General features: G+C 45.2%; 2 protein-coding genes and 1 non-coding gene across 3 annotated transcripts; 2 read left to right on the top strand and 1 right to left on the bottom strand.

Moving 5' to 3' along the window:
* The first annotated feature begins 1,856 nt into the window (after positions 1–1,856).
* Positions 1,857–23,776, top strand: EIF4H (eukaryotic translation initiation factor 4H). The gene is made up of 6 exons (XM_061153411.1): positions 1,857–2,013; positions 15,029–15,216; positions 17,315–17,379; positions 17,471–17,567; positions 21,635–21,772; positions 21,856–23,776. The coding sequence occupies exons 1-6, from the start codon at positions 1,955–1,957 to the stop codon at positions 21,993–21,995; spliced, it is 687 nt and encodes a 228-aa protein (XP_061009394.1). The 5' UTR covers positions 1,857–1,954; the 3' UTR covers positions 21,996–23,776.
* Positions 6,853–7,335, bottom strand: LOC133063707 (large ribosomal subunit protein eL42-like). Its single transcript, XM_061153410.1, has one exon. It carries the CDS (start codon positions 7,229–7,231, stop codon positions 6,911–6,913), a length of 321 nt encoding a protein of 106 aa, XP_061009393.1. The 5' UTR covers positions 7,232–7,335; the 3' UTR covers positions 6,853–6,910.
* Positions 16,079–16,201, top strand: LOC133064079 (small nucleolar RNA SNORA32). The gene has a single exon (XR_009694558.1). It is a non-coding gene; the product is annotated as a small nucleolar RNA SNORA32 (small nucleolar RNA).
* Positions 23,777–24,145: the final 369 nt, after the last annotated feature.

Here is a 24,145-nt window from a genome sequence, read left to right as displayed (position 1 = left end):
GAATTGGGCCTGCTAGCAGGTTGCACCTCCCCACTCCCAGGATTAAAGGGAACTGGCAAAGGCTGGGATATCCATTCTGGGGAAGGAGTTAGGGAACAAATGAGGATCCCAGCTCATGAGGACAACCTCAGGAGAGGCTCGGCATCTTGTTTTACCACGGAGGCAGTCAGTGCATTTACGGAAATTCCTAGGGTTGGCCTCAATCCTCCGGATCCTGTGTTGGGTGGAAGCTGTGTGGCTGGAGATCAAGGGAGGGGAAATGGCCTAGAGACAGTAAGGTCTTGGAAGATAGTGAGGATCAGGAGTGTGGCTAATTAGGAGATTAGCAGTGGGTGTTGGCTAAGAAGACAAAGAGCGATTAAGCCTGGGGGGAGTGGGTGGCCCATGGATGGTCCTGGTGGTGGGAAAGCCCCAGCCATAGGCCTTCCTAGAAGTCCTCCCTCCTTTTACTTCATTCATGATGAATCACACCCTTCTCCCTCACACAGGGCCCTGTGGGAGATGACAACTCTTTCAACAAAGGCTCCTGGCCTTTAGAATCTCACCTTGAGGTGGTTGTGGGTATAAAAAACTTTTCATTTAATCTTTCCAATCTGAGGAGGTGGCTGGTAAGATACCACCTTAGGATAAAATGATGATAAAACTGAGACCTTAAAGAAGCTAAGTGACTTGCTTGAGATCACACAGCTAGTAAGAGGCAGAGCCCGGGTTACTTGAGTTAAAAACTGCTCTGTCAATGCTAGCACTGGGGAAAAGTAGCAGAAAATGCTTAAATATATCAATAACGGACATGGAAGTGTTAATTGCTCAGTCTTTTCTCCACTCTTTGGGACCCCTGGAGACTAGTCCGCCAGGTTCCTCTGTGCATGGAATTCTCCAGGCAAAAATACTGGCGTAGGCAGCCATTCCCTTCTCCAGGGGATCGTCCCAGTCCAGGGATCCAACCCGGGTCTCCTGCATTGCAGGCAAATTCTTTACCATCACTCGGAGCTATCACTGCAAAAACTCTATGAGGTTTTCAACTTTTCCTAGACACGGAAGGGTTTAAGAGCATCCGCTATTACCACAATCTCAATCACAAACCTGAGAAATTACCAGCATAATGAATTTCCATTGCCTCTCCATTCTGTGCTATTGCTAGAGGGAATTCACTCAGAATAGAATTCTTTTCCAAAAGCAAGATGCAACAACTCTCTGGTCCAAGGACAGCCTTCCCCAAGACTGATACCTAGGTGGCAACTAGAGTCTTGGCGGCAGGACTCAAAAGGTCATCCCCATTGCCTCGCACGCTCAGATTCTGACCCCAATCTCCACCTTCCAGGCCCTTTGCCCCTGTGCGTTCTCAACAGAATGCTCAGTTCGGGGGGGGGGGGGGGGGGGGCTCCATCCTGGGGGAGGCAGCCCTTACTTTGGTGTTAGCGAGCGACACCCTGGCCGGGTAGATGTCGGAGTGTGGCCAAGAGGAGGAGAGCTCTGGGGTCCCTGCCAGGTCTGGAGTTCGGAAAGCTTAGACCACAGAGGCCACCGCCGGCCCGGCGCAGATTCCAAGGAAAGCCCGGAGAGGAGCCCTCGCTGCGCGGCGCAGCAGCCACCAGAGAGGTTCGGGAGCTCAGGCCAGGCTCACGTCCACTGGCGGGGCGGGGCGGGGCGGGGCGGGAGGCGGCCGCGGGTGAAGCCCCTGTGCGGGAGGCTACCACACAATGGGCCGGAGCGCACTGCCGGGCGCGCAGCCAACGCGCCGCCGCACCACGTGGGCCGCAAAGCGCGCCGGGGCCACCAGAGGCCCGTCGGCCCAGGCCGGGCGCGGCGCGGCGTACGTGCGCGCACGCGCGCGTGCGTGCGTGCGATTTGCGATCAGGCGGCGCGGCGGACAGCCCCGGCGACGGGGCGGGGGGAGTTATATTGCGGGGTCCTTCCTCGCTCACCCTGGTTCCTCTCGGAGCGGAGACGGCAAATGGCGGACTTCGATACCTACGACGATCGGGCCTACAGCAGCTTCGGCGGCGGCAGGGGGTAAGGCGGGCGTGCGCGGGCCCCTGTCGGGCGCGGGAGGCGGACGGGAGTCGGAGGTGGCGGGGGGGAGGGGGGTGGCCCCTGGGCGGCGGCCTTCCCGCGCTCACACCAGGGGCGGCGAGCCGTAGGGGCCAGCCTGGGCCGGCGGAGGCCTCGTAGAGGCACCTAGAGGACCGGGGCCTGGAAATGGCGCGCTCGGGGAGAGTGCGGCGGCGGTTAGGCTCCCAGGGGCTTGCTCGCGGGACAGACTTCTTCTTGTGTCTCCGCCGCCGCCCGCGACGTGTCTTTCCTCTTACTCGGCCGCGGGGCAGGGCTGCCGCGGCGCTGAGGGCCCGGGACGACGGGCTCCCGCTTCCAGCCCCATCCCCCAGGACGGCAGGACCAGCGCGGGGCTCTGCTGCAGAGCGGGGGTGGGGGCCCACTGCCTGCCCGGCTCCAGCCCCGGTCCGGGCCGCGGCTTCCTGTTGTCAGCCCGCGCTGCAAGTGTGCTGGGCCCGTTTGGCCATGAGACCAGCGGGTTGGGTCGGGTCGGAAGGCCGAGAGAGAGGTGATTCCCTTCCGTTTTCGGGTGAGGCTGGGATTTGGCAGCTGGAGCCTAAGAAGACCAACCAAAACAAACACACACACCGTAGCGTTTTCCTTTTATCCTTCCTTAGATCAGAGTGACTTACTGACAAGTGCTACGTGCTTATTGGCAGATAAATGCTATGACCTGGAGAAGGAATCGCATTTAACTTCGTTCTGATTCTGGCCATACACAGACTCTATGTGCACCTTGTTTAAAAGAAAAATCCTTGTCTAGTGAATTAAAAGCTTCTGGTGTTCAATTGCACGGACCCGCTCTGCATTTTTTATTTTTTTTTTACACGAGTAACCTCATACAGAATTTAGAAGATAGGCTATGAACATCTTGCTATTTGTCAAGGGCACACTTTGCCTTTGTGTGATTTGCAGAAAGGATTACTTTTCCCAGGAAAACACCACAATAGTACCTACTGAGGTGTCCAGTCTCCTGAGCTTCAATCCCAAAAGTATCTTTGTTTGGTGAAGAATGACCTTTTAATAACCTCGGTTTGGGAATGGCTGAAATAAAAGCTTGTTTGGGTGCGTGAGTGCACCAAGTATCATTCATGACTGTAGAACATGGAAGTTGGGGGAGGTGGAGCCACCTGTTATTTCAAAGAATACTTTATTTGCTAATAAAAAAGAAATAGATGTTGGATTACATGTACAATTACTGCCTTTGGGGTAGGTTTCTAGACATCAAATTTGTAGTTAAGTCATCTTGAAATTTTAATAACCAGTTTTTTTTTTCTCCTAGTTTCAAAAAACATTTGGAAGTACCCGGGAAAACACTTAACCAGTAGTTCAGATTAAGACAGATCCAAGGAATTTTAGTTGGTTTGGGACTACAATGTTAGTTGTATTATAGAAAACCTGGGGTTGGTTTGTTTTGTTTTGTTTTTAGTTCTCGATTTTGACAAATTTACCAGATGTTCTGGTGACTTGAGGTGTTTGAGTTAGTCTTCCTGTGTGTATCAAGTTTTGACATTTGGACTGCCTTGAATAACAAGTTGATCAAAAGTAAAATTCTCATTTAAGATGCTATTTATCAGAATATCAGAAAAAAGACAGTGTTAGCCATTTGGCCAGATGCACTCCAAAAACTGATATGAGAGAGTAGTAGTTGGCACAATACATTTCTTAAGCTTTTTAACAAAAAGTCCTTTTGCTATTAAGCACCTTCTACAAATGACCTTGGAATTTTCTGCTTTGACTTCATCTAAATATAAAAGACATACAAAAAAAAAAAAAGACATACGAGATACTGCTTAGGTAGCTAAGAAGTAGTTTTAAAAAACCTGTTGGTGAATTTGTGTGTTCTCTTAGGCCGTGTCTGGAGTGGGTCCAGAAACTTCACAGAGGACCAGACGTGTAGTGGTGTGATCTGTGCCAAAACTTTGTTGTTCCAAATGGTTAATGTTAATTTCATCAGGTCGGAAGTTGTCAGTTATTGGGATCTTTGAAATTTAACAAAATGATAGGATCAGATGATCTTGAGTGATCGAGTTATGTTCACATCAGTAAGTTGTCTCAGGGCTTCTCAAGTGGCTTAGCGGTAAAGAATCCGCCTACCAATGCAGGAGCCACAGGTTCCATCCCTAGGTTCAGAAGATCCCCTGGTGAAGAAAACGGCAACCCACTCCAATATTCTTGCCTGGAAAATTCCATGGACAGAGGGAGACAGGCTCTGACATGGACAGCCTGACAGGCTACAGTCCTTGGGGTCGCAAAGAGTCAGATACGACTGAGCATGCATGCACAGTACACATCTTGGTGCTGTTTCTGTTGGGATACAGTGCTTAACCATTATAGATGATCACCACTGTGGAATGGTCCTGTGTTGTTTCATGCTTGTTTCTTTTTTTTTTTTTTTGGCTTCACCCTGTGTCACGTGGATCTTTGAGGTTTCTTTACCAGGCATCAAACCCATGCTCCCTGCGGTGGGAGCACAGTCTTAACCACCGGACTGCCTGGGAAGTCTGTGTTTGGCACTTTTGTAAAGCACCTTCTCTCTAGTCTGGGCTTCCCTGATAGCTCAGTTGGTAAAGAATTCGCTCAGAATGCAGGAGACCCTGGTTTGATTCCTTGGTTGGAGAGATGTGCTGGAGAAGAGATAGGCTACCCACTCCAGGATTTTGGGGCTTCCTTTAATGGCTCAGCTGGCAAAGAATCTGCCTGCAGTGTGGGAGACCTGGGTTTGATCCCTGGGTTGGGAAGATCCCCTGGAGAAGGAAAATGCTACCCACTCCAGTATTCTGGCCTAGAGAATTCCATGGACCGTATAGTCTGTGGAGTCACAAAGAGTTGGACACAACTGAGCTACTTTGACTCACTCACTTCTCTCTCATCTAAAACACCTTAGATAGGATGTCTTAACTCTATAATCAACTTGGGTCACAGGTAGAAGGGATGGCAGGTTTGTCAAAATCTAAAAACTTGGGTTTAATAATTATTATACATTCCCTGTAAGTTTATTTTGTAGTTGTGTGTAATAACCAGTACAGTTGTCAGGAAGCAATGTTGAACAACTATTTTATTTCCCCAGCCTCTAAAGGCATGTTCCCAGCAGCAGAGGGGAGAACCAGAGACTGCATTGTTGCTCAGAAATCGAGTCAAAACAAAATTCCAGATTATCAGTTGATGGTACCAGATCTTGAGTGTATTTTTGTTTTGCACTTTGCTAACTTATCTTTCTGAGATTCTGATTTTTCATTTGCCTTTGGCAATAAAGTGCCATTGACACTAATTTTACACTTCTAACTACAAAAGACCTTTTGAGTGCTGAACCTAAAAAGAGCATCGATCCTGAGAATTAGATTGGAACTTAAAATTAGCAAGAATTGATATTGCTGGAATGGTACCTGCTAAAAATGAATTAAACTACAAAGTTAAATATTCTTTATTAAGTTCCAGTGGGGGGAGGTTAGAATTCTGATCTTTGAGTCTTATAGGACTTAAGTTTGGTGTCTGTGTCTAAATGTCTAAGTTTATTTTAAGTCTCATAATGCAGAAGAAAGTGTATGAAAGCTAACTAGTTTCACTGACAACAGGATCTGTAAAGGTGTTGAAAGGCATACTGTAAAAACGTATCAAATGGCAAATTGTTTAGGTTTTTGTCATCTTTCTCTCCCCTCCTTAGTCTCCCAATGCTTGATTCCAAATCATTGTTCTCTTCAAATACTTGGTTTTACCAAGAGGTCTTTGAGATGTCAGAGATGTTCAGGCAGAAGCCATGGCACTAGAATGAGTCACACAAGAGCTTAAGTGTTCTCTCAGCTGTGTATTTAGCTGTGTGATCTAGACAAGTTCCTTAACCTCTCTAAGCCTCATTTTCCCCACATATAAGATAGAAACTCCTCTGTAGGGCTGTTGGAATATTGAGATGTTAAACTGCAGCACAATATTTGGAACATAAATGCTTGATAATCGGTAGCTGTTGACTTATAATTTTTTAATTCTTAAAATATTTCCTTTGGAGTTAGTAAGAATGGGAAAATTTCTATTGAGAGTTAGCTGGAGTGAGTTATTCCTGGGTATATTTCTAAAGCCAATTAAGGGAATGCTGTTTATTTTATAGGCATAAAACATTTATAATAAGCCTATATAATAAGTATCATAAATTAGTATCAAGTAATTTGTTCTCGTACATTATTGGTTTGTAACAGTTCATGCTTGGACTATTAAAATGCTTCTGAGATTTCTTAAAAAAAAAAATTCTTATGTACTTTTAAAATTTATATTTCTATTTGAAATCACCCTTAGTGTTCTAGAAAGACTTCACACAGAATCAAGACATCTTCCGAGAAACTTGGAACGTACAAAGCAGAATGTTTGGCTGAGGGAGGTGGGGCATGGGGGAGTCAGCCCTGGATCAGACCCAGCGTCCCCTGGTAACAGAAGAGTGTTGGGCAGGGGACCATGCCTGCCTCTTTGCCTTTCCATCATTGGTACAGGTGGTTAGATTTGCACACTCAGGGCACAAGTGACCAGCTGATTTTGATTGCACTTAATAGCTGTAATGTCTAAGTTGTGTTTGTGAATCATTGAACATCCTTGGATTTTTTTAAGTTTGCCAACCATATCATAGTTTTTTTTTTTAATGTTCTTGAAAGGACCCTCTGGATGTGTTCAAGTATACTGATAGTCTGTTGAAAACATGGCACCTCTGTTGACTCCAGCATAGGGTAGATGGAGCTGGTGATCCCCTTTGCTCCACACACTATTCTTTTTTTTTTTTTTTTTAGTAAGGATATCACTGTATTTATTCTCAGGAAATTTTTCTATAACTTCAACATTTTCCTCTCAAAACATAAGAACAAAAGAGTCCCAAATCTTAGAACTGGATCACTTGGCCCTTTCTCTTCTTATCTCCTCCGAGTTCAAAATGCTTGCACCTCTTAATGGCCAGCATCTTCTTGGATCTGCAGTTGGGTTCAACACATTCAAGTCTCAGCACGATCTTCTTGGTGGTTTTCGCCTTCTTCCGGAAAATTGGCTTGGTCTGCCCACCATAGCCACTCTGCTTCCGATCATAGCGCCTCTTTCCCTGGGCATACAGGGAATCTTTGCCCTTCTTATACTGGGTCACTTTGTGCGGCTGATGCTTTCCACACTTCTTACAGAAAGTCCTTCGGGTTTTAGGGACATTGACCATCTTTGCAGTAGAGGTGTCTTCGCGGTGCAAACGAGAGACGCGCCGTCCACGTTCCTGCCTCGCTCCGCTCGCGCCTCACAGGAAAAGCCACACTATTCTTATATAATTGAAATAATCAGAAGCATTTTTGGAAGGAGCCCCATAATTTTTTTTGGCCAAACCCCAGAGCCTGTGGCATTGTAGTTCCTGACCAGGAGTTGACCCTAGGCCCTCGGAAGTGAAGGCACAGAGTCATAACCAATGGACCACCAGGGAATTCCCTGGGACCTTTTTAATATCTAGCTTAGTAGAAGGCAGCTGGTTTCTCATAGCTGTTTCTGTATTCACTGTTAAGGTAGGTTGCTTGACATTCATGAAGAAAGTCCAGCCTTAAACAGATAACCAGTTGGAACCACGTGGGAGGATTGTTTTAATGGCCTTTTTGGATAGTTGTAGGTACTCTTAATTTTTAACTACCAAAACTTGCCAGGTGGTAATTTCCATAAAGGTTAATTGTAACAATAAACATCTCTTACGTCAAAATCCATATAGATTTGTCTTATATTTTGAGTGTATCTTTTACCTATGCATTTTTTTGGTAACGTGATATATTGGTCCTTTGGAAAATACCAGTTCACTGAGTTATGCAGAGCTTCCAAAAGTTGACATATTTCACTATACAGTAACAAAAATCATGTTCATTAATGTCACCATCAGTTTCATCAGAGAAATTTTAGGAATTGGGAGACTGTCAAGTGTATATTGATAGATACAGGTTTTCTAAAATTCTGGGTTTTGCTTGGAAGCCTGCATTTTGTCATTGGCAGCAAATAGTGCTGTTGGTTTCCTGAAAGGGACAAGACTCGCTTCATTTACATGAAAGTGTCCGCCTGACACCCAAGTCTGGACCACAGTTGGTTAGTTCTTTCAGGTAAAAGTGTTGTTCCATGAAATGAATAGCTGGTTCAGCTTGTAACTCACTCCCAGGAGTGCTTTTCCTCAAGCTAACCACATACTTCTGTAAGCAGCAGTGCTTCATTCCCATTTGGTAGCAGGATATTTTAAAAGTGGGTCAGTATTTAATAAAGTTAATCATTTTGACCACTTTATCAAAAAACATTCTTTGCTAAAGATGGCTTTTTATTTTTTGTCTGCACAACTCCCTTGTGGGATCTTAACTTAGTTCTCCTACCAGGGTTTGAACCCAGGCCCTTGGAAGTGAAAGCATGGAGTCCTAACCAACCATTGGACTGCCAGGGAATTCCTCCCTCCCTTCTCCCCCCCCCCCCCCCCCGCTATTTTTTAATTTAAATATTAAAAAAAAAACTTTTACAATACTGTGTTGGTTTCCGCCATACAACAGAGCAAATCAGTGTATTTACACACGCCCCTCCTCCCTCTCCCCTCCCCCATCCCCTTCCTCCGCCGTCACAGAGCCGGACGGGGCTCCCAGGCTACACGGCGACCTCTCACCAGCTCTGTCCTACGTGACAGTGTGTGTATGTTGATGCTTCTCCGTTCATCCCACACCCTCCCTTCTCTGTGTCTGTGTCCACAAGTTCCATTCTCTACATCCGAGTCTCTATTCCTTCCCTGCAAATAGGTTGTGGTACACACATACAGTGGAATAGTGTTCACCGGTTAAAAGAGAGCACATTTGAGTCAGTTCTAGTGAAGTGGATGAACCTGGAACCTGTTACACACAGTGAAGTCAGAAAGAGGAAAACAAATATAGTGTATTAATGCATATATATGGACTCTAGACAAACGGTATTTGATGAACTGATTTCTTTTTTTAAATACTGCAAGTGCATGAGTAATGATGCAGTTTGGTGCCCCTGTCTTGATTTACGTGATGGCCAATGGCAAGATCAGTGGAGGTCTCTGCACTCTGACTTAACAGGACTACTACAGCCGGTTAGCCCACAGAACTGAGTGGAAGAAAGGTTTGCCTCTGGGGAGACAGCCAGAACCAAATAAAGGATGCTTTAATGTTCTTTTAGAGGCCATCTGAAAATCTAAATGAGTACCCATCTTGGTGAAAGAGGTTACTTGCAATCCTGTAGTCGGCAGGCTTGTGGCTTCATTCCTTCTACCCTGATAAGTAGCAGATACTGTTGCAGTTTTGGAGATAAAGCAGTGAACAGAGTTCCTGCCTCAGAAGGTTGCATTGCTTTTTGTATCTTTCAGATGTGACTGAATTAGGAAGCTCCCATTCACAGCTGAGAGAGCTCCTAGATATAGGACTGGTTGAAGAACTCACCCCAGACCCCCACTGCCCCCCACACCACCCCCAGTGTTCAGAAACTTGGAGAGGCTTTCGTGCACATGCTGTAGTAATGACAGTTGTCAGGCTAAACGGGTTTCGTTTTGAGTGCTGACTGAAGGCCTTGGGAGATCCACACACCTGGAGGCTGATCTACTTGGGAGTGCAGTGTCTTCAGTCGGCCCGTGGGCTTGTTTTTTAAAACCTAAGCTAAAACTGAAATGTAATGTGACATCTTGAATGGGATCCTGGGACGTGAAAATGACAGACAGTAGGTGAAAGCTAAGAAAACCTGAATAAACTGAACTTTAGTTAGTAATGTATTGATGTTGGTTCAGTGATTATAACCAGTGTGTCTTACTAATGTAAGACCTTAATAGGTAAGGGGGCTGGCCAGAAATTAATGAAATAAGGGTCTGACTTTTGACAGCCTTACCTTTTTTGCTTAATGTCTCAAAAGGAAGTAAATTACACATTTTGACTTTTCTTTGCACGCTCAGAGGATTTTGTCTTTGTTGCTTCCTTGCATTTTATTCTCAGAAAGGCAGTCTTACTGGGATTTTATATAGGATCTAGGAAGAGTGCCTCATGCCACCGTGATATATGCTAGTAAGTGTTTGTGGGTGGCACGTGAAAGACCAAAGCTATTGCTCAGCCCTCCTGGGGCTAACTCAGTTATCACCTGGAAGTACTAGAGGCAGAGAGCGCCGGATGTTCCAGTCACCCAAGAGGTTACTGCGCCGGGCCATGGCACCTTGTTACTGGTCTTTAAAAAATGACAGCAGCAACACCTAAATTCTGTGTAGTTGCTTTTTGTTTGTGTTTGGCTGTGCTGGGTCTTCACTGCTGCTCCTAGACTTTCTCTCGTTGGGCGAGTGGGGGCTACTCTCCAGTTGCAGAGTCGTGAGCTTCTTATTGCAGTGGCTTCTTTGCGGAGCGTGGGCTCTGGGACACGTGGACTCGGGGGTTGTGGCACATGGGCTTAGTTGCTCCACGGCATATGGAATCTTCATGGACCAGGGATCGGACCCGTGTCCCCTGCGTTGATTGACACACAGATTCCTGTCCATGCCCCACCAGGGAAGTCCTGTATAGTTTCTGATTCAGTTAGAAGTCTTTGTACAATTCTTCCCCACAAATAACAGCATGTGTCCATTATTTATTATCTTACATACTTTGGGAGCAAATCTTGTGCTTAGTTTTATTTCATCCACTTATTGATTGTAATCCCTGTCCTAATACTCTCTTCTCTTCTTTTTTCTTAGTCACCCTTCCTCCAGTCTCCTCTCACTCCTGTTTATCTTCGCTTATTCACATTATCATGTTGAGTTCAGTGTTTTGTCTGCTGTCTGGAAAACAGAGTTCAAGTGCCTTTTGCTCCACCCCGCAGAGATGGTGCTCATTACTGCCTCCTGAATTTTCTGTCATCTTTTACTTGGGATGTGATTTCTTCTTTGTAGATACCTGGACCCCCTTAGCTGAATTATCAGCTCCTTGCGAGTAGGAACTGAGTCTTAGGTTTGTGCCCTTAATATGGTGCTCTGTATTTAATAGACATTCAGATACTTTGTTGACTTGACTTGAGTAAAGAAATGTGATCTGTCTGTAGGATTTTGGTCACACCTTGAGTTGAAAGTTGGCTTTCTGAAATGACTGAGGATGTACTTATTACTTTAAAACCTTCACACACATACACATTTTTATCCATAGGCTGTCCCTGTCATGCAGCAGGCATGAGTGGGCAAGGACCCTTGCTCCGTGGGGGCGGGTGACGGGGCCTGGGAGCGCAGCACAGACCCGCAGCTCTGTCTGGCTCTGAGTCGCAGCTTCGCCTGTCTGTTGCCTGTTTACAGCCACGGCTGCTAGTCAGCCTGCTTCTGCACGAGCAGCGTATCCTGCAGGGTGTTTAGTCTACCCACAACACTTCAGAATTGTTATTCAACTTTTATAAAGCAATCAGTCTTGTGAAGTATTTTTATGGTCAGTCTCAAGGTCCTCTATAACATAGAAATTTGAATATTTATAAAATAGCAGATGCAAAAACGGAGGTACAGAGGTGATTTGGAAGAGGTCCTTCACCACACTAAGGTGCCAGATGAGTCTTCTGTGTTTTAAGCTATTTTAGAAAGTGCTTTCGTGTAACACGGCTTATTTAAAATAATAGTCCCCTCTACACTTAAAGTGTCTCGTAAGAATTTTAGCTCAAAGGCTTTCTGACATTTGACTTTTTATTTGATTGGTTGATGACAGCGTGTATCGTTTTATTACTTGCCTGCGTTTGCTCTGGGCTTTGTCTCAAGTTGCTGGCACGCTGTAGGCTGGTGGAGTGAGTACGCTGACATCTGCCTGTGCGGCTCCAGCCCCATTGCGCCGTAGTGTCTTCACTGAACTACTCAGTGAGAAGCTGAGAACCACTCAAGGCCTGCAGAGCTGATGGCATCAGGTAGGCAGTATTTAGGACTGCCTCTGTGACTTCTTGAAAAAATCTAGTGTTAAACCACTGGCAGTTGTGTGAGGCTAGGGTGAAACGAGAGAATTCATGGGTCTGGGTTAGCTCTTTGCACAGCTCCTGCTCTTAAAGTCCTGCTTGCCTGAAGTGGGGCTCTTCAGTCTTCATCTTCCCAAAGCCAGAACTGGCTTCTGATCATCCTGCATTCTTGCCTAGCGCCCCCCAACTTCCTAGCATTCACCTGGACACCAGTCCTTATCAAGGCTCAAGTGGCTTTCTGCACTCAGTCAGAGGTCAGTTCAGCCTGTCTTTTCAGTCCTCTATCCCGCACCCCACAGAAGTTCTCACATGCCCTTTAAGCAAGCCTTTCTCACTCCTGTTTTCTTGGTTCATTAAATGTGCACCTGCCAAATTTACCATTCCTTCATCCTCACCTTCTCGTTGGCTTTTTTTTAAAAAGATCGTTTTAGCCCTTTGCCTTTTTTTATGTACCTATCTATGTATATATATACACAAGCATGTGTGTATGCATTTACAGTTATTTTTGTTTTATTTGTGCTACTCAGACATAAGCTACTTGAGGGCAAGGGGCTGTTTTCCACCAGGTATTATTTTAAGTGTTTTAAATTATAGTTGGTTCTCTGTTTTGACAGTTTTCCGAGTGTTTGTACCGTTTTTATACATTGAGTATCCAGTCCCAAGGAGTATCTTCCTGAAAATATTTTAGGTTTTATGGTTATTGGAATGCAAAATAAGCAACATTCACTTGTAAGTCTATTTTTCTCTTATCCTTAGGACAGAATGCAGGGTTTTCTATTAGGAGGTAGCAGTTCTGAGTTAATTCAACTTAAAAATACAGCCATCTAAGAATTATATTATAGCCTGGTTCTTCTGCTTTAAAAAAAAAAGTGTTGTCTTAAAGATATTATCAAACATTTGAGGTATCTGGAATTCATGTCAGGCAAGTTGAGGAATTTCTTTCATGATATTTCTAGCACTGTGTGAATTTTAAGAGTCAAGTTACTTTCCAAGACCTGGTATTAACAATATACCTTGCAGAAAGAAGGGAAGGTTGACTTTGGGCAGACCTTTGACTCATGTGAAGAGACTCATGTAAGTGTCTCTTAAAAGCAGCACCTCCCTCTTTTAAATTTTTTTTCCTCTAAACATTTTATTTTGAAATCTTTCAGGTCTCCAATAAAGTTGAAAGAACATGATACAGTGGACAGCAGTAGATTCACAAGTTTCACAATTGTTTTGTCTTTATATATTCATGCACACACACGTGACATTTGTGCCAAAACCCTTTGAAAATAAACGGCTGTCCTGACACTTCATTCTTAAGTAATTTGTCTTCCTGAGAACAGAGGCTAACTGTAGTACCAATTATCACTCCTAAGAGATTTAATGCTGACAATAATATTTATACACACCAGTTTCAAATTTCTCCATATGCTTTTTCTTTTACGGCTGTTTGTTCTAGGATCCAAAGATCACACGTAGCACTGGTTGTCATTTCATTAGTCTCCCTGCCTTAAAAAAGTCTTCCATAACTTTTATGCATTTGAAGAGTCTGCTCAAATAGAGGGCATGTCATTTAAATTTGTCCCATTACTGGAGATACTAAGTTCAGTTGCCTGTTCACGGTGGTAACTGAGCCTTGCCTGAATCAGTCACTGCTGTGTTGGTGTGGTTTTCTAATTACATGATTCTTCCTGCATTTTTTAGCTGACATCATTATTAATGTAAAGAAAAGCTCCCCACCCTTTCATTAATTTTAGTAGACCAGTGTAGGTTCAGAGCAAAATTGAGCATATCCCCCCTGCCCTCACAGGGGCACAGCGTCCCCCACTGTTAACATCTGCATCACAGTAGTACATTTGTTCTAGTCAGTGAGCCTGCGCGGACAATGTCATCACCCAGTATCCACAGTTTACATTAGGGTTCACTCCTGACATCGTGCATGCCGTTCTGTGGGTTTTGGCAAGTGTACGATGGCCCCATTTATTTTTAAATTACCTGTAAAACGTTGTAAGTCTCAGGTTGTAGATGGCCGTGATGGTGGTCATTGTTACTCTACACGTGTACACTGTGTCAAGCAGTGTATGCAGCACCATGTGTAATTTCTCAGTAACTCAGTGTCTTTTTTAGTATTAATACAGTTTTCCAAATAAAGCTTAGAGAAACTGAGTAACTCCTCCAGGTTCTATGGTGGGGTAAATATTGGTAGAGCTGGGATTTAAACCACTACCTCTGCACATTAGCAATGACATGATGGAGTCAGGGTCCTGCCACTTGTAAGCTCTGTGAAAGGGAAAGTCACTCAGTCATGTCCAACTCTTTGCGACCCCATAGACTGTAGCCTGCCAGGCTCACCTGTCCATGAGATTTTGCAGGCCAGAATACTAGAGTAGCGGTTCCCTTCTCCAGGGGATCTTCCCAACCCAGGGATCAAACCCAGGTCTCCTGCATTGCAGGCGGATTCTTCACTGACTGAGCCACCATGGACAAGTAAACATCTCTTGTCTCAGCTGAGGAAATGGCATTGAGGCTTAATTGAATTAGTCATATGCACATATATTTGAGGACCCAGTGAGGTAGTGCATAGTGGAGTGGAGAGTATGTATGTACATAGTACTTGCTGCACAAAAATCTCTATGAGGGCATATTATCCATCATCAGACAATAGCAAGAGACAGTTTTTTTGTGAATGAGTTAAACTTCAGCTTCAGGACAGTAAGTTGGACAGTTCATTTCTGTATGTGTAGTAGTATTGGGTGTGAGGGAGGGCATTGGCTTAGGTTCTGTTCTCTTATACTTACTTGGGGAATAGGAGAACCCCTTTTCTGTAAGAGGATGTTCTGTTTGGATTTGATTCTCTAGGGATATCTATGTTTACACATTCTGTATTTCTGGACATTTTTGTCATCCAAAAATAGGCATGTTTTCCATAATGAATTTTGGAATATTCTGTCGTTTCAGGATGATGTAGATGGGTTTATTTCACCAAGTTGGTGTGGCTGAGTGGGAGACATTTTCCTTGGCCCTCTGGGGCAAGAACGCACGGGCAGACTTGAATCCTGTCTTTTTTCCCCCCTTCTAGGTCCCGTGGCAGTGCTGGTGGCCATGGTTCCCGCAGCCAGAAGGAGCTGCCCACAGAGCCCCCCTACACAGCATATGTAGGTAATCTACCTTTTAATACAGTTCAGGGCGACATAGACGCTATCTTTAAGGATCTCAGCATAAGGAGTGTACGGCTAGTCAGAGACAAAGACACAGACAAATTTAAAGGTGAGTTAAGGGGGTTTTTACTGTTATTGTAAGGGGGAGAGGGTCTAACGCAGAGGGCTCTAGTTATGAAAGTGTTTGGAACATTTGCCTAGTCCAGGTAGTTGAAATAAATAGCCCTTTAACTCAGAGACCTTCAGTTCTACGTGGCAGGGAGGGGAGGTATATATAATCTAGTTTGTAGAAAATGTGGCATATGCCGAAGTAAATCTGGAGTGTGCCTAGCCTGTGTAGCAATTCTGTCTCTGCCAGAGGAGGAGTTCCCAGGAATGAAATGAACAAATAGAACTCAGGACTTTTCAGGTGTACATCACCTTGGCTGACTCATGCATTTGGGGGGTAGTTTTCCTGTGATCTAGTTTATTATGAAGTCCCAAAAGTAACCTAGTACTTGTCACTGTACATTTGTGACTTCAGCGCATGTGTTTGGGGACATGGTGGGGTCAAATTTCAGATAAAGTTAGTGTCTGTGGATCAGTCTCCTTAGGGCTCTTGAGCAGAGAAGGACTAAGAATGGGGAATCAAATGGTATTGGCGTCTAGCTGAGTGAAGGGAGGTGTGCCTGTGTTTAAGCGCATGATGCAGGGTACAAGGGCATGTGGTTTGCTTTATGGACCCAGAAGTGCATCCATGAGAGGCGCAGGGAGGCTGTGGGGGGTGGGGGCTGTGCAGGGAGCAGTGGCCCTGCTCGGCAGGGCGTGTCTGTATTTCTGTCATTTGGAAAGCTCTCGCCTAAGAGCCTAGACCCTTTTCATCATAAGTGATCAAATAGTGAAAAACAGTGTGTCTGTTAAGCTTGTAGAAGTAAGTCACGCTGCGAGGAAGCGTTAAGAATTCAAATTTAAGGTACAAATATGTGGGTAAGTTGTCATTACCAAGGCATTTAGAATGCAGTTTCTCATTTGCTGTGGACATGACCATAAAACATGATTCCCACTAGGTTTTCTTTCTGCGACTTTGTTAGCATTCAGCCTATTTGGGAACATTTTATCTGAGGGGAATGCAAATGTGGGGGTGAAGCCAGCCGCAGGGCCAAGCCAGTGGCAGCGGGTTTTAAGAGTTCGTCTCATGCAGGGGCATCTACGGCAGCTCTAGTGTGAGGCAAGTGTGAGCTCTAGAGTGACCAGGTGGCTGTTGCCTGTTTGAGTTTGGAAGTGGTTTTCTCAGTTCCTCTAAACATTGAATCCACTTGGGAAAGGCATGGATACGGAGGTGCGGTCCAAGCTGGGGACGGGGGACTCTCCAGCCATTCTTTGTGTAAGCAGATGGTGAACAGAAGTTAAGACCCAGGCTTTAGAGACGCTTGCCGTCCTCGTGGGGTTTGAGGGTGAATTGTAATCATGCGGGAGGGGAGGGGAGGGTGGTACTGCAGGTGCAGTGTGGGCATAGGGGGCAGTCAGGAGGGGTGGGTCTTAACCCAGACTTAACCTGGGGCAAGGAAAGGGCATGGACCAGGCTGGGGCAAGTAGAAGGAAAGGCTGATTCAGGGGTTTAAGTGGGGGGAGGGGGCGTGTGGTTTCCTCTGCCGGGAGTGTCCCGTTTACAGGCCTGTGTCAGAATCTAGCATCAAGGACCTAGACTAGCTGTCTTTAATTAATTAGCCTCCTGAAGAGGATACGCTTGTTGCTGAGGGTGTGTTTTTTAGCTTTGTAAAACAGATTTTATACCAACTACCTGAGCAGTAAGTAATAGGCACCTTCAGTGTAGTATTCCTCCGAAGTGTGTTTAGTATCCGGTTTGAAATCTGTGTCTTAAAGCCCCCGTTAGATGTATTCAAGTCATTCAGAAGTCAGAACTAACAGCTCTTCAATGATCCAAGCAAGGTTTTAATATTATGGTTAAAAGGTAAAGCTTTATAAAAGTAGCTGCTATTTCAACACCTATTTGGTTAGCATTTTCTGATAGAATATAATTAAGAAGAAGGACTTCCAGGCAAATTCTGTTTATTAGAAAGTAAAATATGCGCTTTCAAGTTCTGCACGTCTGTGGCCATCTAGGCAACAAAAGTGGTAGTTGTGATGTAGGGAAGCAGTACAGACAGGATCCCGCTGTACCTAACCTAGAATTCCTGGAGGAAGTCAGGGTTTGTTTTCTCTTCCAGGATTCTGCTATGTAGAATTTGATGAAGTGGATTCCCTTAAGGAAGCCTTGACATACGATGGTGCAGTAAGTATATCCCGGTTTTCTCTGTGGTGTTGGTCTGGACTTTTTTCTTGCCAGTACTTACTGTATTTTCCCCCGTCTTTCCCCTTGTTAGCTCTTGGGTGACCGGTCACTCCGCGTGGACATTGCAGAAGGCAGAAAGCAAGACAAAGGCGGCTTCGGGTTCAGGAAAGGCGGACCCGACGACAGAGGTGATTGGCTCTTCTCCAGCCGGGCGTAAAAGTCCTCTGTGCCCCTGGGTTCAAGTCTCTCAGGTCGTAGCAGACCACTTACCTCGTGGGTCTGACTCGGTGTTTGTGAGCTTCTGAAAACGTGTCAAACCTTAGAAAGAGTGCATGATGCTTCTGCAAGCCTGGATTTTTTTTCTTCTTCCTTTTGGCAGCAAAAACTGTTTTAAAATTTCATTGAGCTTCCCATCACATGAGTTGTATTGAATGATCAACTTCAACTTTACCTTTTTTGTGTATTTTCAGGAATGAGTGGCTCTTGAGAATCTCGTGGTGGGTGGGATTCCTGGTATCAGGAATTCCAGTATCAGCATTTAGAGTGTCACCCCTTACTCTTCTTGGTGACCTTGCTGCTTGCTATTGTATGGTTCCTGTGAGGGGCTGCTGCTTTAGGTCCTCTCACAGAAGAAGCTTTCCTGAAAGGCACCCAGGCATGAATTAAACTGTTAGAGCCTCAGTGTTTTGGAGTAGGACTTGAAAGCTGCTACGTCGAGGCCAGGTTGAACTGATCCACCTTGTTTTGTTACCATTTCTTCACCTGCTGCTCTTATACATGCCTGTATCTCACGCTGAGTCTTTCTGCTTGGTGTGGGGTCTAGTGTGTATGGCACGGAGAGTGGTGTTATTTCTAGAAGTAGTGTGGAGGTTCTAGAAGCTTACAGAAAGCCTCATACTGATGGTTCCTGGTGGCTGCCTCCTAGATAGTGAGAAGTAGTCCTATTGACCTCTTTGCTTCTTAAAGGTGGACATAGTCCACTTGATAATTGCTTTTCTTAACTCACCGAAGCAGACCTGTGGGTACCTCCTTGTGTCGATTCAAGAGATCAGTTTGCATGCCAGGCTTTGAAGAGTTGATGTCCTAAACATTTCTCATCTCTCTCTCTTTTTTTTAATGATGAAAGTAGTTAATATGTGGTCAAAATGTCCATTGTAACCATAAGGTAGAAGATGAAAAACAGGTCTGTTTTCTTTCCTATAAACTGGAGATTATCTCTGCACCAGCCACCTTGTAAGAGGAGATCATTAGTGCCTCCCCCAACCCTGTCATCCCCCCCAGAGCAAAACTCGGTAGAAGGGGATTGGTAAGTGTGGGAAGAATTGGTCTTGGGAGTCAAAATTTTCTTAAAGAATTTATTTCCAGTACTGCTTTAGCTAAACAGATGGCTACTTATCTCTCTTATAAGTAATAATTTAATTACCCCAAGTCCTATAGCCAATCAGAAATGAGCTTATTCATAAAAGTACAGTATAATCCAGTAAACCTGTAATTTTATGTATAAGCTAGTCTCTGATTGAAAAATGCAGCAAACGTCATCTCAGAGCCACCTCACGTGTAGTTAGTGACTCGGTGAGTGGTGGCCTCCCATCTGCCAGCTTTGCATTCCCTGGCACTGAAGAGGTGGCACAGTGAGCTCCCAGCTCTGGAGGTTACCAGAGGAACTGATACCTTGCTACTGCTCGCTGAGCTTGGGGTTTTGTAACTCTGAAGCAAGACGTATAGTGAATATAGCCAGAGACAGCACCTTACCCACCAGTGTAGACGATTCTGTATTTTGGTGACAGTCTAAACCCAGCAGTGCCCGTGTGGGAAAGTGCGTCCTGTGTAGGTTATCTGTATAGGTAGACCTCTTTTACTCTTTAAACTAATGATGTCTGTTTTTGACATATGCTCCTTGTTAAAAAGAAGAAAAAAATTCAAGCAATACAAAAAACGTGAAGAAGAAAGCAAATGAGGTCCCTGTCAACCAGAAATAGGCAATATGTTAAACTAAACTTTGTAAAGAAAACTCAGAAGTTTCTCATGGATACTGTGCCTCCTAGAAATCTGTCCTCAGACTTGATGAAAAGATGGTGGTTAATGTCAGACCATGCTTTTTATCTCCCATTGCTCATATCAGAAGAGGTTTTGAAACGAGGTTGTTCGCTGGGTTGTTTTCTTCCCCCTGCTGTACTTTGTCTCGTGATCCTGGTCAAAGTATTGATAGCAGTCGTGGTTATGTGCCTCGTCAGTATGGGTGTGAGCTGATTTATTTTATGCTAAACGCTGAAGTAAAAATTAATCTCATTAAAGGGGAATTTACTTTCATACTTAGTGAGGAAAGGTACACTTCACAGTTTAGTTTGGGGAAAATCTCAATTGTTTGAGTACTGATTAAGCTTGTTTAATGAATGGTGAATTCTCTGGTTGTTAAAAAAGATTTCGTAAAAGAACCTTACACTTGATTATATGCCCAAATGGGTTTTCCCGCAGAGCAGTGCTCCTGCCGGTCTAAGTCTTTTTACAGTTGTTTTCATTACTTGTATTGTTAAAAATGGAATTGTTCAAACAAGTAGTCTCTGAACTGAGTTTCAGATAGCTTGATCAACTTACAGATTCCTTGCTACCTTTAAAGACCAAAAAAATAAAAACCTTACCTACTATTCAAGGTAGTTGATTCTCCATCTTCACAATGTTGGGTTCTTGCAAACACCCAGTTAGCAGGTCCTGAGCCATTGTTCCCAGGGGAAATACTCGCCGTCGCGAGGCCCAGTCTTGTGAGCCTTTGGTCGTATTCTTGTCAACCAGTCGATACATCACCTTGTTTAATATATGTGTGTTTGGTTGGTTGACGGTGAGCTCACAGGCTCCAGTGCTGTAACTCCTGCCTGAGAAAGGTTTCTCTAACAACGCACACCCAGCCTTCTTGGTCTTCGGAGCACTAGACGGCACTGGGGTGCAGTGTTTAGGTGCCGTGTAAACAGCAGAGTCACTCGCAAAGAGCACAGAAGAGCAGAAAGCCCGGCATTAAACACGTTGTGAAAAGGGCACTCATTTGTGTGAGCAGTCAAGGCAGAGTGTGGTTGGCTTGTTGGTAATTCGATGGGGAATATATGTGTCAGGTGACAAGTCTTTCCTGCTCTGTGCATGTCAGAACAACAGCAGAAGGCCCCAAGTACTGATTTCAGGATTACAAATCAGTTTTAGTGAGTAGACAGATTTGCAAACATGAAATCTGTGAATTAGGGGGACTGACTAATGTATCAGAAGACTGTTTCTCAAGCTCAGGATCCTTCTTCAAGGATAAGTTCCTACAAAGCTTTGAGCAGTGACACCATCCTTGGAGTGAATAAAAGTAGTCACCTTCAGGAGCTTAAACAGAGGGGGCAGGCGCATTTGTTTAATTACCATCTTAAATTTTCATTGAAAGCTAAAGATTGTCCTGTTAAAAAATTATCTTAAAACAATTTGCCCCCCCCAATGACTTTACTACAAAACAAAGTAAGGCTTAATGTTCTTAAAAGTCCATTGAGAAAATGTTTCTCACACTGATGACAATTGCAGCTTACTCTAATTTTAAATAAGATGCAGTTTACTTGAGTTGGTAATTACTTTAGCGGATGCACGAAGGATTGAGGGGAAGCCCTTTGCAGCTGGAAGAGGTGTGGGTTGGGTGTGCCTTTCCTGCTCTCTGACTCCCTCTTTGGGAAGGGAGTGGGCCTGATGACAGCTTTGTTTACACACGGGTGCTTTACTTCTAGAATGGTCCACCTGAAGGGCAGCAGAAACTGGAAAAAGGGGAGTGGTCACCCAGAGGTGACTTCGTGTATTTATTTTGTCTTCACATCTAGCTTTGTGTGTGTGTGTGTGATTTTGCATTCTAAATTGTAACTTCTAAATTTCAGGTTTATCCTTTTTTTTTTTAACAACTATAGATTATAATCAAAAACAATAAAATGTGCTTTGAGGAGTTTTGTTTTAAGCCTTTTTTAGGATATAGTCTTACTGGCTTTTCCTGGAAACTTAAACAGCGTGTTTCATTTTTCTCTCCTAAGATTCTTTTTTTTTAATCTTCTAAGATTCAAAAAGTCTATTATTTGAAATTGCCCAGCAGATTCATGTTTGAACCTGTTTTGAGTGCACTTGATTTCGGAAGAATTTCTGATGCTGGACAAACTAAATTTAAAATGGAGCGCAAACAGTTCACGCAGCTGTATGACCAGCTTTGAGGCGGGAGTATAAAAAAGCCTTTGTGGTTCTCTTCCTTCCACAGGTTTCAGGGATGACTTCTTAGGAGGCCGGGGAGGGAGTCGCCCAGGTGACCGGCGAACAGGCCCCCCAATGGGAAGTCGTTTCAGAGATGGCCCTCCCCTTCGAGGGTCCAATATGGATTTCAGAGAGCCAACAGAAGGTATGAGGGTAAGGTGTAAATGGGCGGCAGGAGGGCGCCTTCTCACGACGCCTTTGTAAACCACGCTGCGCTTCCTTCCCCAGAGGAAAGAGCACAGAGACCACGGCTCCAGCTTAAACCTCGAACAGTCGCAACGCCCCTCAATCAAGTAGCCAACCCCAACTCTGCCATCTTCGGGGGAGCCAGGCCCAGAGAGGAAGTCGTTCACAAGGAGCAAGAATGAGCTTGCGGTGGGGAGGGAATGGGGTGTGGGGGGCGCGCGAGCGAGACCACAGCCTGGCTAGCCCCCCGGACCGGCAGTCCTGCAGTTACCATTCCTGCGCCTGGCCTTTGTCCTCCTTTCTTACAACGGAAACACAGAGCTTGTGAGTGCATGTCAGCCGTTAACAAGTGGTTTTTAGTACATTCTTGGCTTCGCTGCATCTCCCTGGTGCCTGTTCTGTGCTTTTTTCCTGCCACTCCTCCCCTTTTCCTTCTGTCCCTCTCCTTCTCGCCCCTCGTCTCCTTCCAGCACACGCGTTGCTCCAGAGGGACAGAGGCGGCCGCCGTGCGGGCGTCTCTGGGCTGAAGTGCTGCCTCATTTCTCTCCATTGCTTCCTCCTTTTACTTCCGCCACACCGGCCTTTTCCTTTGCGTTTTCTCAGTGCTTCTCTTCTGACCTGCATGTCGAGTTCTGTATTGCTGTGGCTTCCAAGGAAGAAAGCAAGTCCCACGTTGGATAGCCCCTTGTTTTTAGTCAGCTGTGATCAACAGACAGCGTTTGGGACACCTTGCTTTCAAAACAAGGATAAAGTATCTGTTGATCTCTGCAGATTCCTTCCTATAACTATTTATAGGTAGTCCTGAGTCCACTACCCGCTTCCCAGAGGGCTGTTCATGCAGAAGAGGCTCACATTTCAAACAGCAAAACCTGAGAGAAGGACGTGAACTGTCGGTGGGGAGTGCACGTAGGGAGATAGGCTGAGCGCCCTGCTGCACTCACGTGTTGTTATCACTCTGCCAGCACTGTGTCCACGCTGGTCTCCCTCAGGCACCAGCCGTGTTAGAGGCCCTCTGTGGCTGGATGCAGTGAACTGCTGTCTGGCTGCCTCTCCGCCGGGCACAGAGGTGCTTCGGGGACCGCAGGGGGTGGCGCCGTGCTGGGCTCGACTCTGTGGACGCGGCTTCTTCTCGGACCCCCAGTGTGTGTCCCGCCTCACCCCCTGCTTATCTGTCCCCCAGTGTTCAGTCACAGTGAGATCCTGTGCTTCCCACCGTCCCTTAATTTTGGAATGAAAATGGGCCTAGAATCTGGCACTTTACTCTCTCGCGTGGTGAATTGAGGATTTGACTATGCAGAGCCGTCAGGTAACAGGGAGGTGGCCCAAGGCCGCCCGGCCTCAGCTTCAGGACGTTCGTTCCCACATGGAGTGTTCAGTGCTCACCCTGGGCCGGGCAGCTAGGCAGGAGCTTCTGAGGTCAGACACCTATGTGTGAACACATTTTTCAGCACCCGAGTCCCAGTTCATTCCACCGGGAGCAGTTCGGGCTTGGCTAGAGCCCCGGAAGAGAGAGACCCTCACCAGCAAGACTGGAGGGCCGGGGCTGCCGGGCCTGGGCGGCGTGCTTAGGAAACCGCTCCTCGTTAGCTGCCACCCTCGGCTTCTCTCTGTCCCCAGGTCTCAGCAATTCACAGAACTCTGCCTCCTGTCCTTCCTTCCACCTGTCATCTTTGCTTCTGAGATAAGAACCATTTGTGTAACACCAATACTTACCTAAAGAAAGACATGCATTATGTGGTTGTAATCAAACCTGATGCTTTCAGATGACCTACTTACATCTTCAATGTGGAAAAGATTAAGAACAAAAACAAATTCATCTAAACTTCTGGGCAATCTAGTTGACTTTTAAATGTAAGAATGGAATTCCAAACACTTAACACATTCAGCTATATGACAGAAAGTAAATCTATGGATATGGTATTTTGTGAATGATCTTTTAAATAAAAGAAAACCTTACGTAATATTTAATGCTTGTCTTTATTTTTTGAGTTGTTTTCTAGCTGCTCATAAAATTAACAATTTTATACTTGGAAAGTCATGTCCAAATCTCGTAGGATGTCCTGTTCAGCGGGCAAAGCCTCTTGCTTTCAGAAGTTACAAGATTTGTGAGCTTATTTTAGAAGCTTGTAATGATTAGAAATGGGATGCCGATCTTTCTCTTTTTTCCCCATAAAAATAATTTTTCTAACAAATCTTGTATGGTGTAGCCATAGGTTTTGGCTGGGTAATCCTAGATATGGCCCTCACATGAGTGCTGGGTGCTGCTTCTCGGCAAGCAGATTGTATGTTGAGGAGGTGCCGCTGTGTAGTTTGGTGGTTTCTGTGACCCAGT

This window comes from Dama dama, chromosome 10 (genome assembly GCF_033118175.1).
Source record: "Dama dama isolate Ldn47 chromosome 10, ASM3311817v1, whole genome shotgun sequence".
Taxonomy (NCBI): Eukaryota; Metazoa; Chordata; class Mammalia; order Artiodactyla; family Cervidae; genus Dama; species Dama dama.
This window is presented reverse-complemented; position numbering and strand designations above follow the sequence as displayed.

Coding starts and splice junctions, on each gene's coding strand:
- EIF4H (XM_061153411.1), top strand. CDS start 1,955: ATGGCGGACTTCGATACCTACGACGATCGGGCCTACAGCAGCTTCGGC. Junction 17,568..21,634: donor AGGCGGACCCGACGACAGAG/GTGATTGGCTCT, acceptor TTCCTTCCACAG/GTTTCAGGGATGACTTCTTA. Junction 21,773..21,855: donor TTTCAGAGAGCCAACAGAAG/GTATGAGGGTAA, acceptor TTCCTTCCCCAG/AGGAAAGAGCACAGAGACCA.
- LOC133063707 (XM_061153410.1), bottom strand. CDS start 7,231: ATGGTCAATGTCCCTAAAACCCGAAGGACTTTCTGTAAGAAGTGTGGA.